Source organism: Ammodytes marinus (assembly GCF_949987685.1).
Source record: "Ammodytes marinus genome assembly, chromosome: 20".
Taxonomy (NCBI): domain Eukaryota; kingdom Metazoa; phylum Chordata; class Actinopteri; order Uranoscopiformes; family Ammodytidae; genus Ammodytes; species Ammodytes marinus.
The window spans coordinates 7716175-7729881 of NC_137224.1; the positions used below are offsets into that span (position 1 = coordinate 7716175).

At 41.9% G+C, this 13707-nt stretch overlaps 3 protein-coding genes across 3 annotated transcripts; 1 reads left to right on the top strand and 2 right to left on the bottom strand.

The window, feature by feature from the left end:
* Positions 1-1828: 1828 nt before the first annotated feature.
* Positions 1829-6874, bottom strand: acadsb (acyl-CoA dehydrogenase short/branched chain). Its single transcript, XM_080048928.1, has 11 exons — positions 6797-6874; positions 6358-6511; positions 6177-6277; positions 5873-6079; positions 5572-5742; positions 5086-5211; positions 4901-4993; positions 4687-4776; positions 4056-4193; positions 3607-3706; positions 1829-3076 (listed from the first exon to the last, which is right to left on the bottom strand). The coding sequence occupies exons 1-11, from the start codon at positions 6827-6829 to the stop codon at positions 3000-3002; spliced, it is 1290 nt and encodes a 429-aa protein (XP_079905054.1). The 5' UTR covers positions 6830-6874; the 3' UTR covers positions 1829-2999.
* A 282-nt stretch (positions 6875-7156) lies between these two features.
* LOC307266821 (zinc finger protein Pegasus-like) lies at positions 7157-10728 on the top strand. Its single transcript, XM_080048929.1, has 4 exons — positions 7157-7173; positions 7489-7642; positions 7735-7923; positions 8740-10728. Exons 2-4 carry the CDS (start codon positions 7507-7509, stop codon positions 9660-9662), a joined length of 1248 nt encoding a protein of 415 aa, XP_079905055.1. The 5' UTR covers positions 7157-7173; positions 7489-7506; the 3' UTR covers positions 9663-10728.
* A 41-nt stretch (positions 10729-10769) lies between these two features.
* On the bottom strand, positions 10770-13571 carry pstk (phosphoseryl-tRNA kinase). The gene is made up of 6 exons (XM_080048930.1): positions 13243-13571; positions 12518-12755; positions 11961-12162; positions 11797-11872; positions 11189-11282; positions 10770-11099 (listed from the first exon to the last, which is right to left on the bottom strand). Exons 1-6 carry the CDS (start codon positions 13459-13461, stop codon positions 10891-10893), a joined length of 1038 nt encoding a protein of 345 aa, XP_079905056.1. The 5' UTR covers positions 13462-13571; the 3' UTR covers positions 10770-10890.
* Between the last annotated feature and the right edge of the window lie 136 nt (positions 13572-13707).

The window sequence follows — 13707 nt, forward strand, 5'->3', positions numbered from 1 at the left end:
GCCGGATTGTAATGATGAAATAAAAAATGCCATCCCAGTTAAAACGCGCTCGGTCTCTGCTATTGGGCAGGTACAATAGCAAATGGGATTTGAGATGAAACCGCGAGGGGCTGTGACGAGAATAGACTCAAAAGAAAAAGGCCGCGCAAGCGTTTTGCCTTCGGGCTCAACATTACGCACCCACTTATCATCCAATTAGATTAAAGAGGAAAATGGCTTTTTTTAGGAGTGAGGGAGGGGGGGGGGGGGGGGCGTGCCCAAATTGCAATCACCTGTCAGTAAATTGAAATAACCACATTATTTCAACTCAAGATAGAGCCTTTGTACGAATAAAATGCAAATTACGCACATTTTACGCACGGAAACATATACAAACAACAACAACAACAACAACAACAACAACAAAACATGGGAATTCGAGTAGTATTATATTCATTAATTATTAATAAAGACGGATTACAATAGAAAAGGATGTTTAAAGCTGTTGTTGAACACGGGCAACCTGCTGAGGATCAACCTGTCATTCAGCTGTTGTATCAAATTATTCAAATATCGCCTGTTCCACCTGTTCACGTCAGGACAGCAATAGGCTATTCACGGCTCATTTCTCCTGGACCGGAGCTCATTGACTTCAGTGTAATTTCATTAGTCAGGAAGAGCTACAGGCAGACGTCAGTTTGAAGGCTTGCCATTGTGATAAAGGCTTTTCATAAATCAGCTTGGTACAAAAGCCTGCAAACGCAAAGGGGAAGCAGGTGATCTAATGCAAGAGGATGACACGACAAGTCTTGTTTCTGTCACACGTTGCAATAATACCAGTGCTTTGATGCAGCTAATTATATTTATATGTGTCATGAGACATTCATAGGATGGTGTAGTGCGATCAGATGGGATGATAATGAGAAGAAGTAAAGACCCAAAATGAACAGGAGGGAGATCCAGTTAACATTTGTAATCTGTCAAGCCTTTCTCTTAAGGAAAAATTGTAATGGTGAACCCTGGATTTTTGAAGACACAAAGCAAATGTTATTTAGTAAATCCTAAAACAAGCCAAGCTAAACATTTCTATACAGAATTTTGCAAAACATATGTTTCTGTTTTTAACTCTGAGGTAATATTTGGCTGAGACCTTTTTTATGATATACTGCACTGTTTATGGCCAAAAAAAAAAAAAATGTATGGACATTTATGAGTCATCATTTCAACCAAACTTGAAGCAGATGCAGAGGACTAATCCAATCAAGTGAATTTGCTCAACCTACAAACATGCAGCCTGTCCTTTTAGCTCGTGGAGCGCTCTCCAGCTCCAAAGGACAACACTGTGTTTTGTGAAAAGCCCCTCGAATCCCTGCATAATTAGAGGTCTCATAGCTGTGTTAAAGATGGGGGCGGAGAAAAGAGGCCGGTTGAGCTTGGTTTTGCCAATGCAAAGTGAAAAGCAGAGAGAGCTGTGTGTGTTGTTCCCCATCAGATTATGCTCATTAAAAACAGGGGCTCGCACAATGGACGGAACAAGTCAGGGTGAATCAGGGGTGAAAACAAAGTACACTCAATCACTGATGCAAACACAGGCCCGTGTGTTTCACCCCCCTCTCCTCTCAATTCAGTAGTTGGAGTGATTTTGGAAATGTCTGGGCAAACATGGAGCTGATATTATTGGTAACACTTTGTTCACCGTCTGTAAAAAGCACCAACATCATTCCCATGTTAACCATATCCAAGATTTAATGTACGTACATTTATATATATAAATATATACATATAAATGTAAATAACCTTATAGTTTAATGTGGACAAAGGGATATATCGGCTTAAATCAATTTTTTTTTACATGGAGTTTATATCAAAAATACCAACAAACTGTTGTGATGGATCTGCTTTCAACAGGTGTCACCGAATATGTATCATAAATCAACATTAAGTAAAGAAAATCTCATGATAACAGAACTAAACATTAGGCAATTTTCTTCAATGAGAGAGAAAACAGAATTAGGTTCGGCAACATTTAGTTTTACTCAGTAATTGGAATTATATGGAAAAATAGAAAATAAAAATAGATTATTTCTAGTCACCACTTTGATGTTCTCTATGATTGTGTAAAACAATGGTCCTTATTTTGACACGGCACATGTAAAGCTGCCCAAATCCAAATGTAATCAATCTCACCTGAGAAATAATGGGCGAGTCTGTTAAACGAGGCAGGCTCTTTTCATCTGAAGCACTGGCATAATTCAATTAGAATAAAATATCATTAGAGGTGACAGGCTGTTAAAAGACGAGGTAATTGACTGCTCTCTCGTGACTGCTCTCTCCCGGTGAGAAGCTGTGTCAACTCAGACACCAGTGGGCTTGTTTTCGCTATGGGAGGGGGACGCTGCCATCTAGTGACAGAACTGGGTACATTACATCGCAAGTAGCCTCAGTCAATACAGCATACTACACATTTATTGAAAAGTTATTGACAAATCACCCTAAACAGAAAATGGTGAAATCACTTCCCCAGCATGTAACTGTACAGTATTCTATGGACCATGTCAGTGAGTGACCTGTTATTTTAATTCACCTAGTTAAGAGTGTCCAGCAGAGATATTGATATTAGAAGTGGTGGACGCTCTGAAGGCACTGAAACATTCAAAGAAAATCCAGATCAATAGGTAAAAATAAAATAGAAATCTCACATTGCAACATATTGATTAGTTTTGTTATTCTGGCCTGATTTATCAGAAGAATATGGCAAAGAGGGAAGAGTTAGAGCTCTATTATGACAAATATCGTTTTATTCCCAGACTTAGTACGCTGGGGAAATGTAACCCCTTAAAATCAGTAACATCAGCAACTACTTAAACATAGTGAAGTTTGGTAATATTAAGGACAAACATTTGAAACTGACACAAAACTCTGCAAACATAAAAAGCAGATCTACAGTAATACACAATTTCAAGGAAAATAATATGGAGTGCATTCTATCTATCAGGGCTTCCCGGTTCAGATGTCTGTTTTCAGTAGTCGTACTCCTTATCAATGAACTTAGCCATGGTGGAGAGCTGGACGTTTGTCGTGCCCTCATAAATGGTGCCTGCACATGGGAGACAAAAAACGTTAGAATCGATTCTTGCAATAACAAAACAAAACAAGGTCAATTAAGTTCAAATCCCCTGCACTGAACACACATCTGAAACTTACTCTATCAGGAGACAATGGGGCTTACTATAAAAGCTAAAAAAAAAAACCGATTAAAAAAAACTGGGGGAGCCCAAATGACGGCGACAAAAGAAAAAGTGACATTGTGCCCCTGCAGCTTCCCTTGGCTTTGTGCATGTATAACGGCACTTATGACCGGTCAGACAAGGTGGTGGGGGAATTCCTGCAGAGTCATATTACAGCCGCTGCTATCGGCCCCTTCTCTCCACCTCGCTGTAGTCCAATCAAACACAGCTACACCTGACCTTCTTGTCTGCAGCTCCCTCGTGAGCTGCTTTGTCCTTTTTTACATTGTAGAAAAGGCCATTTACGGCTTTCTAAACTGGCTCCAATCCAAAACAAACAACCTTCAAAGACAGTCCGCAAACACAACCTGCTGATATTTGCTAAGGTCACCACGCTTACCGATTTTACAGTCTCTGTAGTATTTCTCTATGGGGTAGTCCTTGGTGAAGCCGACCCCTCCCATCCATTCGATGCATTTAGATGTGGTTAAAGTTGCGACCTTAGGAAGATGAAACAGATACCATCATATTTTTAAGTCAACAAGGAAGATCTTTAAAAAAGGATTTTTCGTGGCTAAGATGGCTAAACAAAGAAAATAACATACAAAACATATAACAGACTAAAATAAATTATGATGAGAGTAATCAAACACCAATGAGATCATAGAAAAGACAATTCTATTTGACAAAACAGCAAAGTGGTAGAACTAATAATCTGACACAGAAAAAGAAAATCTTAAAATAAAAGCATAAAACAGGTAACCCTGATGATGATGACATTATATCCTAGAAATATACTTGAACACTCTCAAAGGCCTAGGCTCAAAGTCAGTGATTGAAGAAGCTCACCTCTGCGGTGAAGTATTTGGCCATGCAGGCCTCCTTAATGAACGGCCTCCCCGCTTCCTTCAGGCGAGCAGCGTTGTACGTCAGCAGCCGGGCGGCTTCGATCTGCGTTGCCACATGGGCGATTTGGTGCTGCATGCCCTGGAATACACAAGCACCGTGACCAAATCATTGAATACACAGGCCTCCAGAATAATGTGAAAAACCACTGTAAGAGCCATTGTATGTGTTTTGTGTGTATTTTGCCTCGCTCCACTTGGTGGATTATATACTTGTCGAATCATCCGAAAAGTGCAAATAATCAGTGAGGTAACAGGTAGCCGCAGGTGTTCCTATTTTTCGTAGGAAAAGCAAACAGTCTTTGACCGTGCTGACCGTATATTGTCACTTACTAACTTGTTTGACAAGAAAAGGTGGATGTTTGGCATGCTTTGTTTTCAAAAGTTTGAGTTTAAATACATGAACTTTTGTAAATTACTTTAATTTTGAATGGAAACCAGATGACAATCTTTGTTTTACACGCGTCAAGACACACTATTAATTTAGAAAGCATAGTTGCATATTTTGAATGGCAAAGGGGCCACTACAGGCACAAACTTTATTTCAAGGGGTGGAGTCTATTTCGGATGTTTACCTGGAAGTCAAATATACGTTGTCCAAACTGCCTCCTTTGTCTGGTGTAAGGAATAGTGTGGTCGAAGCAGCCCTGCGCCAGCCCGAGCATCTGGAAAAATACCCGTACAAAGTTAGCACATGCAACATTTCCATTTCAAGCCTTGTAATCTCCAATGGAGCACATTGAGCTGGTTTTAAAATCATTTAAAATGAAAATGTCTCATGGTTTTTACCTGAGCTGCAATCCCGATCCTGCCCTCATTTAACATCCCTATGGCATACTTGTACCCATGTCCGATCTGTCCCAGAATGTTCTTCTCTGGTACCTATACAACAGAGAGGAAAAAACATAGTTTAAAGTCACGGTGTACGTTGGTTTTACATTGTTCCAGTCTGTTGCAGAATGTGTGGTTGTTACCTTGACATTGTCCAGGTTGAGCGGGCAGGTGGAGGAAGCCCGTAGGCCCAGCTTGTTCTCCTTCTTGCCAATCTCCAGCCCCTCCGTGTCCCGGTCCACGATGAAGCAGGTGATGCCTCTGTATCCCTGTCAATCAAAAGTCAGTCTTTACGTTAGAGAGGCACAGTGAAGTATGAAGAGCATCTGTGCCAGCAGGGTGTGAACATTGTCAAAGCAGCTCAAGTACAATGTCATATGATCCAATACAATTTGCCTCTAATCGCGGATGTTGTTTAGTGACATTCAACATCTGAATTGCATTAAAGCAAAGCAAAAGAAAATTGGATGTTGCTCTTTTGAAGCGCACCGTCTTTGTTATGTAGGGTGATTATTATTATTATCTTTTTTTACAATAAGATCTTCCTGGAGAAATTCCAAAATGTATAGAGAAACTTTGTCGTAGATGACGGCAGACATCAAGGCTAGAAAGAGTAGCCGTTAACTCACGACAGAGGGGTCCACATTGGCCATCACAAGGAAAACACCAGCATGCTCCGCGTTGCTGATCCACATCTTGGTTCCATTGATGATGTAATAGTCCTTGTGTTTTTCGGCTCGCGTCTTTAGAGAAAAGGCATCGCTCCCCGACTCCGCTTCGGAGAGGCAGAAGCTTCCGACCTGAGTGACATGACGCACTTCAATTTCAATGAGGAAGAGCACCACTTGAACAGGGGCACAATGGCAATTTATGTAGTGTTGTTTTTTACACCAGAGAAACAAGGGAGAGACAGAATGTCAGATTGCTCACCATGTCGGTGGACAGTCGGCTGAGGTACTGCTCTTTCTGAGCGGGCGTACCCAGGTTGGCAAACAGTGTGTTGATCAGTGTGTTCTGGATGTCGCAGAGCACGGCTATGGACGGGTCCACCTTGGCCAGCTCCTCGATGACCAGGATGGAGGAGAAGAACGTGGAGCCAGTTCCGCCATACTCTGGGTCGATCTCAATGCCCATGAGCTGTAACGATTTAAAGAAAAAAATCAATAACAAAGTCACCAGAAAAGAAAAAAATTCTGGCACATTCTGTTTAATCACAATAACATGGATTACGTACACCCTGTTCAAAGAGAGATGTGATGACATCCGTGTCCATGACAGAAATCTCATCCATCTTTGAAACAAACGGCGCTATGCGCTCTTGTGCATATTTCTTCACTGTCGAAACACAAGACAAATGTTTAGTGTTTGAGGGAATTTCTGTCTTCAGCTATAGGACTTGTGTATTCCCAGCTTACCTGCTTCCTTCATCATGTTCTCCTCCTCTGAGTATGTTTGAAGGGGAGGAAAGGAGACTGCTGGCTCTGAAGACACATCTGGAGCAGGTCTGTTGGACACTGTCCTCCACCCAGCCTGGCAAGCACCCCATGGTCGAGAGATCTGCCTGCAAGACTGAATACAGGACACAAATACAACGTTTGAGTAGGAGCGCTAGAAAGTCACGTCGATTAAGCATTTAATAATTATAGCTGCTGCAGAGTCAGTGATGTGTCAATTTTAAGCGTTTGTGCTCTTGTGCTAGCGTTAGCAGCTGTTAGCGTTAAAGTCACCTCAACAAGAGACAACTAGGTTACAAAATCCAAGGACAACGAACCGATACATTGGAAATTATAATGAAATCGGTGCATAAAAAAACCTACACATGTAAATCAATACGATGACAATATTCAGTCTCACCTTTGAGAAAATCCTGACCAACGGGGCAGCCATGACTTGTTACAAAATGTTTACATGTGATGCTGCCTTCAGGTTCGCTTTATGCCTGCCAGACACTCAAGTTTCACAGGAGTATATTAGCGTTTAGATGAAACAATTTAGTTGGCAAAATACAAATTCCAGCTGCGAAGCATGGCGCTTTTTATCAGCAGACGAGCTAAGACGTCATCCTACCAACCCGGATAATATAGACTTTTCTTCCGCATAGTTGAGGTAAGTTTTTTGTAAGTGTGAAACGAAAGAATACATTTTTTTCCGACAGTACGCGAAGGTAACAGTTGCGTTTGTGGTGACCCATAGAACACGGACGCAACAGAAAAAACGGAAGCGTTCACTTGGTAACTAACCATCCTAGCTTGATCATTTACCACGGGGCCAAATTTTAACAATTATCACTGCTTATCGGTAACGTTATTAAGACCCTGCAAGGTAAGATAGGAGCTGCGTTTAAATAGTCTGTGTTGTAAAAACAAAAACAGCTGTACGGGCTAGCTAGAGCTAGCTAGACGACGTTAGCATTGTTGTCAATAGCTACGGGCTAAATTACCCAGGGAGGATGTGGTTATCATAGATGATTATCATTGGCAGCTACGTTTGCCATTGTGGTTTTTCCGACTCTCAACTTCCGACTCGTCTCCTCTGGTTCTGTTCAGGTTCAATACAGAAGAAAAATGGAAGAGATAAAGACCGAGCCTGTGGATTTCGTACGGGAATTTCAAGAATACCTGACGCAGCAAACTCAGCACGTCAACATGATTTCAGGCTCTGTTTGCGGGGGAAAGGACTCTGGGGAGCCCTTTCAAGCCGGTGGGAAGGGAGAGCAATACGTAAAACAGCAACACTTATTTGAAAAGTAAGGATGTTAAAAATCATAAAATGATTGTGCGTTTGTTTTTTAGTTGCCCCCAGGAGTGAGCACAATGGACTGGTCCCTCCGTCTGTGGAGGTGAGCCTGCCTATGGAGGACGGGCCAGATGTCCAGGTGGACGGCCTGGAGAGGACCTGCGATGGGAAGTACAAGTGCAGCTACTGTAGCTATGCCAACAAGGGGATGGCTCGTTTAATAGAGCACATCCGCATCCACACAGGTCAGTGTTGCAGCTGCGTTCGTTCATTTAAGCAACAAAAAAGGAAATCTGCAGGTAATTCAGACACATTGGTAGATACATATTGGTAGATTCACCTCCTTTAACTCCTTTAATAGGGGAGTTAAAGGAGGTGAATTCCAGTTTATTGAAACACAATTAACATGTGCTATTACGTTTAAATGTTTCCAATCATATATGTTATAAATGTACCATGAAATAAGACTGCATCATTCATTTTCCGTTATACAGGTATGCTACAGATACTCTATTCTAGACTATTCTATTCTATAAAGAAATCATTCTCTAATTTGTATAATTGGACAGGATATAACAGCTTCGTGTCAGTTTTTCCTACCCAAGGCGGCACCCTTTGGGTCCTCCAGATATTTATAAAAATGCAAAATCCTGCCCAAATCTGTGACTGCATGACAGTATTAAACAGTGGTTTGAAAAGCATTCTAGTTGGTCAGCGACTGAACACAGATGTGCTTTTTAATGCATTTTCCCAGCAACCCTGTCATTCATATTTCAACACATGTTCAACCAGTATGTCAGTGCTTATGATCTGTCATAAATAGCATCCAAGGATTTAAAATTGGTGCATCTCTGTCAGAATGATGTGAAATTCTGAGATTGATTTGCATTACTGAGTTCACCTAGCCTGCATTAAAAAATGAATGAAATATTGGATCTTCTTGCTCACTCTTTTTCTGTCCATATCAATTATCCACATTTTTGCACAATCCCCCAAAGTACTTTGCCTTAATTTGAACATTGTAATTTGTAATAACGTCCTCTCTCCTAATTTTCACCCAGGAGAAAAGCCTCACCGCTGCCAGCTGTGCCCGTTTGCCTCGGCGTACGAGCGCCACCTGGAGGCCCACATGCGCTCGCACACAGGAGAGAAGCCGTACAAGTGTGACCTCTGCGCCTTCCGCTGCAGCGACCGCAGCAACCTGTCGCACCACCGCCGCCGCCGCCACAAGCTGCTGCCCACCAGGGTCGCACGCTCTTCTTTCACCAACAAGAGAATGCTGAGCTCCCTGCAGAAGAGGACCGGCTCGCTGGGCTACGGCCGGAGACTGCTCATCAACTTCAACCCCAACGCCGTGGTGATGCCAAAGACGGATTATCTGAGTGACTTGTCTCACAAGATCCACCACCATTTGAGCAGCAGCGACGGCGAGTATAAGAACCTTCCCAAGGTAGATGAGGACAACAGTCGCAGTAGAGGTGCGGTGACTTATAATAACCCACTGGACCAGTTGTCCACACTTGCTGGCCAGTTGGCCGACCTTCACCCGGAATCTCAGACTCCTGCATCCCCAGACAGAGAGTCCTTAGTAGACGTGAAGCCCATCCTCATACAACAAGTCTCTGGTGAACACATTGCAGTTTGTTCCAATGGGGTCCAGACTTCACCACGTGGAAAAGAATCTCCTGCCTCGGGCGAGGAGAGATACAGTCCTGCCTTTGAGAACGGCGTGAACACTCTTAACACTAGCGTTAGTAACAGCCAGCCGGGCACGCCACCAGCCCCTGGCTTGACCACAGCCGACCACCAGCTCTTACACCAATGCCAACATTGTGATATTCACTTCCCGGACAATATCCTCTACACCGTTCACATGGGCTGCCATGGCTACGAACATCCCTTCCAGTGCAACATCTGTGGTCACCTGTGCGCGGACAGATACGACTTTGCGTGCCATTTTGCCCGTGGGCAACATAAAAAGTGATTTCTAGGAAAGTAAATGCACGTGGCGTGTTCGAATCCTTGTGTTTTTCGATATAATGCTCGTGCAGAATCTAAAACATGGTAACACAGTGATTTACATTACATTCTTCCATGGTTTTATGTACGGTTGACTATTCCTTTTATTCACTTTATACTCACTAACTGCATTATACTGATGCCTTACTTCAGTTTTACATGTCTCCAACTTAGACTAACATGGCTCATTACTTTATAGTAAGTAACCAATATTTTACTAAGCTTGTATAGTAAATTATGATAACAAAGGCAGCTATATGAGACATTTTACTTAAAATACCAATTAACAGTATTTGACACAAAACGTAATGAGCTCCACCAGCAGTATTCAGTGTGGGGCCGGTAGTGTGACTGTGTCCATTATCATTATGTCTTGTTATTCTAACGATTGGGATAGGTTTGTTTTGAGAAACTCAGGCAGGATATTTAGAGATGTTTTATTTTTAACGTGTGAAGCCAGACTCATTGTAATCCTTCTTGCTGTTCTATTTATATATACGTCGCTCTGCAAGCTGCAGAAGGTGTCTACCAAAACTTCAATATGGTTTTTCCCTGGTTTTTATACCCATGAAAACTATTTTCTACATGCTTTTTTTTTTTTTTACAGTGGTTTGATTATTTTTTCTAGTACTGTAAATACCGAGTTTTAGTACGCACACTGATTTCACCGTAGCCTTTTCTTTATTTGCATAGTAGCGGATGTTGCGATGGTGTAGGACGCTTCTCAGATGTGAAATTAAATCATGTTAATTTATTATTTTAATTGGTAACGTTTGATTCGTGAAAAAGTGGAACTAAAAGTAAAGACTTGAATTGGTAGTTTTCTATTTAATTACCCTTATTATGGACCGAAAGTGAAAAAGTAAATCATGTGTATGCTGCAGATTAAAATGTTATAATATTTGCAAATGGTCATGTGTATGATCATTATTGTTATTCTGTATCTTAAGTTTTAATGTATAAAATAAAAGTTTGGATTTAAAAAAAGTATTCCTTTTCAAAGGTTTTTAAATACAAGAAATACTTTTTAAACATTCTGTTTTTAATGGTCCAGAAAAGTGAAGAGCATATGACCAGTAAAGATGAAGTTTTATTTACAAGTAATTAAATACAGATTGTCAGACATTCACATGTTACTGTTGATTAAATCCTCTTTTTTGAAAAAATCAATCAAAGATTCATATCATTTATCTTCACCTTATGATTCTTGAGAGAATTTCCTTTTTCTCTTGATCAAACACGTCCACCGCTCTTTTCACCACACGCTCCACATCAATGTCCTCTCCTTGAGCAAAACACGCTTCCTGAAGCAACTGTGTCCGCATGCCATGAAGAAATGCTGCTTTGGATTCATTCAGCTGGGCGGCCAGAGTCCTCATGTCCTCGGGGGGAACTTGACTTTCTAAGGGTTGGGGCGACAAAATGTTCTTAATTCTGGACAAACCGAGTAAAATATAAAACGTGTGCTACTTATTAAAGCTCACAACTGACCTCTGGCTGTCTTCATGGCCTCAGAGATGAGCCGTCTGCAGGCCTGATCTGCCTGGTGGACCAAACTAGTGGCGCATTTCAGACGGTCTGCTTCCTGCAACGGTATGAGACTGATACATTCTCCACTTCTAAAAGGTGCATATTTAAAGATCACATATTATGCTCATTTTCAGGTTCCAAATTGTAATGTGGGTTTCTACCAGAAACTGTCTTCATGGTGTAGCATCCAAAAAACATTTCATATTTCTCACAGGGCCATGCTGAATCTCCTCTTTTCAGCCTCTGTCTAAGATGCTCCATTCTAGAGTCTCTTTAAGCGCGGCCTTCCGAAAAGCGCAGTCTGCTCTGATTGGCTAACTGGAAGTTAACTTCAGGGGTATCTGAGGGTGTAGTGCTAAGTTAGGTTGGCAATGAGGGGGCGTGGCTTCTCCCTTATGACATCATATGGGGGAGAGAAACTTGACTCGCTTATTTAATCCAAGGTTTTCAGAAAGGTGGAGAACAGAGTGAGGGTTGTTTGAAAAAAACATGAAAAAGTGAATTTGGCACAATAGATGACCTTTTTGAAATTAACTATTATGAGTTTGATGGGAGCTATAATGACCCACCATTTGTTCAGTGTTGTCCTCCACTGGGCTCAGCGGGTTGCTCAGTGCAGAGGAGATCAACTCTATCACCTTATGGCTGAGGATAAGCCAGACGGGCGAGAAATTAATTACTGATTCATGCAACTTCAGCAATAAGCATTTGAAAATAAATGATGTATTCTTACATGTCGCATTTGGACAAATTGTCTGTGGTGTTGAGTGAAACACTGTTTGTCTCCCATGGGTTCCTCTGTGGATTGGGAGACTCCAAACGCTTCGCCATGTCCAGCATCACGTCAGTGGGAATGGGTTGGGACCGGCTCTGGTTTCTTCTGATGCACGACTCCAAATCACACTGCAGATACACCTGGCAGAAACCCAGCGAATCTGAAAAGAGACAAGGGACACATACAGTATGTTCCACCAAATGGTAACCATTTAGAGGGAATACACACCGGTTTTCTTGTCTTCCAGGCTACCACAGCCAGGCATCAGTTTCTTCCAGTTAATTAAAAACACATTTACTTACAGTTTCTTGACACTTGTTGAGATCAATAATTCATCATTCATAGCAAACATTGAGTTCCCCCTTAAATTTTTAAAGTTATGTACTTGTGTTGCGATACAACAGGTTTGAAAATGTTCACTGGTGCATTCATGTGCGTACAGGAGGGTCTAATCTCCTGTTTGACGCTTATAGCATGCTTGAAAAACAATAACCAAGCTCTTACGCAGTACTTACGCTTTCTTGCAAGTTGGTACACTTCATATCTCATACTCGGATAGTAGAAGTTGTCATCCAGCAGGAAAAGAAGAGGTGTGTGTTCGGTCTCAGAGCGATCCAGAGCTCCAATGCACCGTTCCCATGCATCGCTGTTGATCGGAAAGCTGCTCGGCATACTGGCAAAAACTTGACCTTTGTCCAAGAACTGCTCGATGCACCGCAAAACTGCTTGTCTGTGCAACTTCCATTCAGTGTGCTAGAAAAAAGGAAAAATAAGTGCATCCAAATAATCAATGAATGCTGTGTAATGCACAATACATTGTTATTATGGCATGAAACTATTGTGAAAATTGTAATAGGAGCACATAGTGCAGAAACCCATGTGAGTGTATAGTGAATACATGTGCAGCCTATTTGATTGTCTATAAAAAGTCAAAAAACAGTATAAAAGAAATAATCAAAATAAATAATTGAATCTCTGACTCACCTACCTTTCCCCTTTCTTGTCCAATATCATGTAATATGATACCCCTAAAATACTTCCAATTATTAAAACAGAACTCCTGATTTGGGATTTTTCACATCACAGTTGAAGGGAAAATGTATTGTGCTAAAGGCTATAATAGTTGTGGATAAGCTGTCATCAGAATGGCACTTTTGGGGATGGCTACTATGTTATCGAATCCTAAACTCGCTGTTTAACAAAAAATAATAATCGGCAAATTTAGCTCAAATATCTTCACCATTTCTTGCATATTGACGCCGTCCTCCACTACCCTGGCCTGGAAAGCATGGTCGGGGATCAGGTCATCATACGGTACCAGGCTGACTCTCCATCCGTGCTCTGCAGCGGTGCTGAGGACCTCGCGGGCCAGAGTGGACTTCCCAGAGGCGGGCAGCCCGCAGAGGACGCACAGGCAGACAGGAGCCCGGCCGACAGCACCGGGGCCCTCTGCCGCCATGCGCTACCGGAGAACCGCTACGATGCAGAGATTTTACACGGTGCCATGGACGAAGAAGGCACGGTTCTTCAGCAGCATTCAGCAGTCATGGTCGGTGACAGCCATAGCCATAGATAGTATACATACAGCTGAGAGTAAACTTCCGGCATCATGCCGCGTCACAGCATAAGGAATACAAGTAACTTCAAAATAAAAGCACGCAGAATGACCCAAGCATAGATAGTATAATAAAGGACCCAAGGCAAA

What these genes read in the sequence shown, in the direction of transcription:
- pstk (XM_080048930.1), bottom strand. Translation starts at nt 13,461, where the DNA reads ATGGCGGCAGAGGGCCCCGGTGCTGTCGGCCGGGCTCCTGTCTGCCTG. An exon ending in AATTTGTCCAAATGCGACAT is followed by an intron (nt 11,873 to 11,960) that starts GTAAGAATACAT and finishes GCTTATCCTCAG; the next exon opens with CCATAAGGTGATAGAGTTGA. An exon ending in AGGACAACACTGAACAAATG is followed by an intron (nt 11,283 to 11,796) that starts GTGGGTCATTAT and finishes ATACCGTTGCAG; the next exon opens with GAAGCAGACCGTCTGAAATG.
- acadsb (XM_080048928.1), bottom strand. Translation starts at nt 6,829, where the DNA reads ATGGCTGCCCCGTTGGTCAGGATTTTCTCAAAG. An exon ending in CCAATGTGGACCCCTCTGTC is followed by an intron (nt 5,212 to 5,571) that starts GTGAGTTAACGG and finishes TTTGATTGACAG; the next exon opens with GGATACAGAGGCATCACCTG. An exon ending in CCAAATACTTCACCGCAGAG is followed by an intron (nt 3,707 to 4,055) that starts GTGAGCTTCTTC and finishes CATCTTCCTAAG; the next exon opens with GTCGCAACTTTAACCACATC.
- LOC307266821 (XM_080048929.1), top strand. Translation starts at nt 7,507, where the DNA reads ATGGAAGAGATAAAGACCGAGCCTGTGGATTTCGTACGGGAATTTCAA. An exon ending in TGGGGAGCCCTTTCAAGCCG is followed by an intron (nt 7,643 to 7,734) that starts GTGGGAAGGGAG and finishes TTTGTTTTTTAG; the next exon opens with TTGCCCCCAGGAGTGAGCAC. An exon ending in GCACATCCGCATCCACACAG is followed by an intron (nt 7,924 to 8,739) that starts GTCAGTGTTGCA and finishes ATTTTCACCCAG; the next exon opens with GAGAAAAGCCTCACCGCTGC.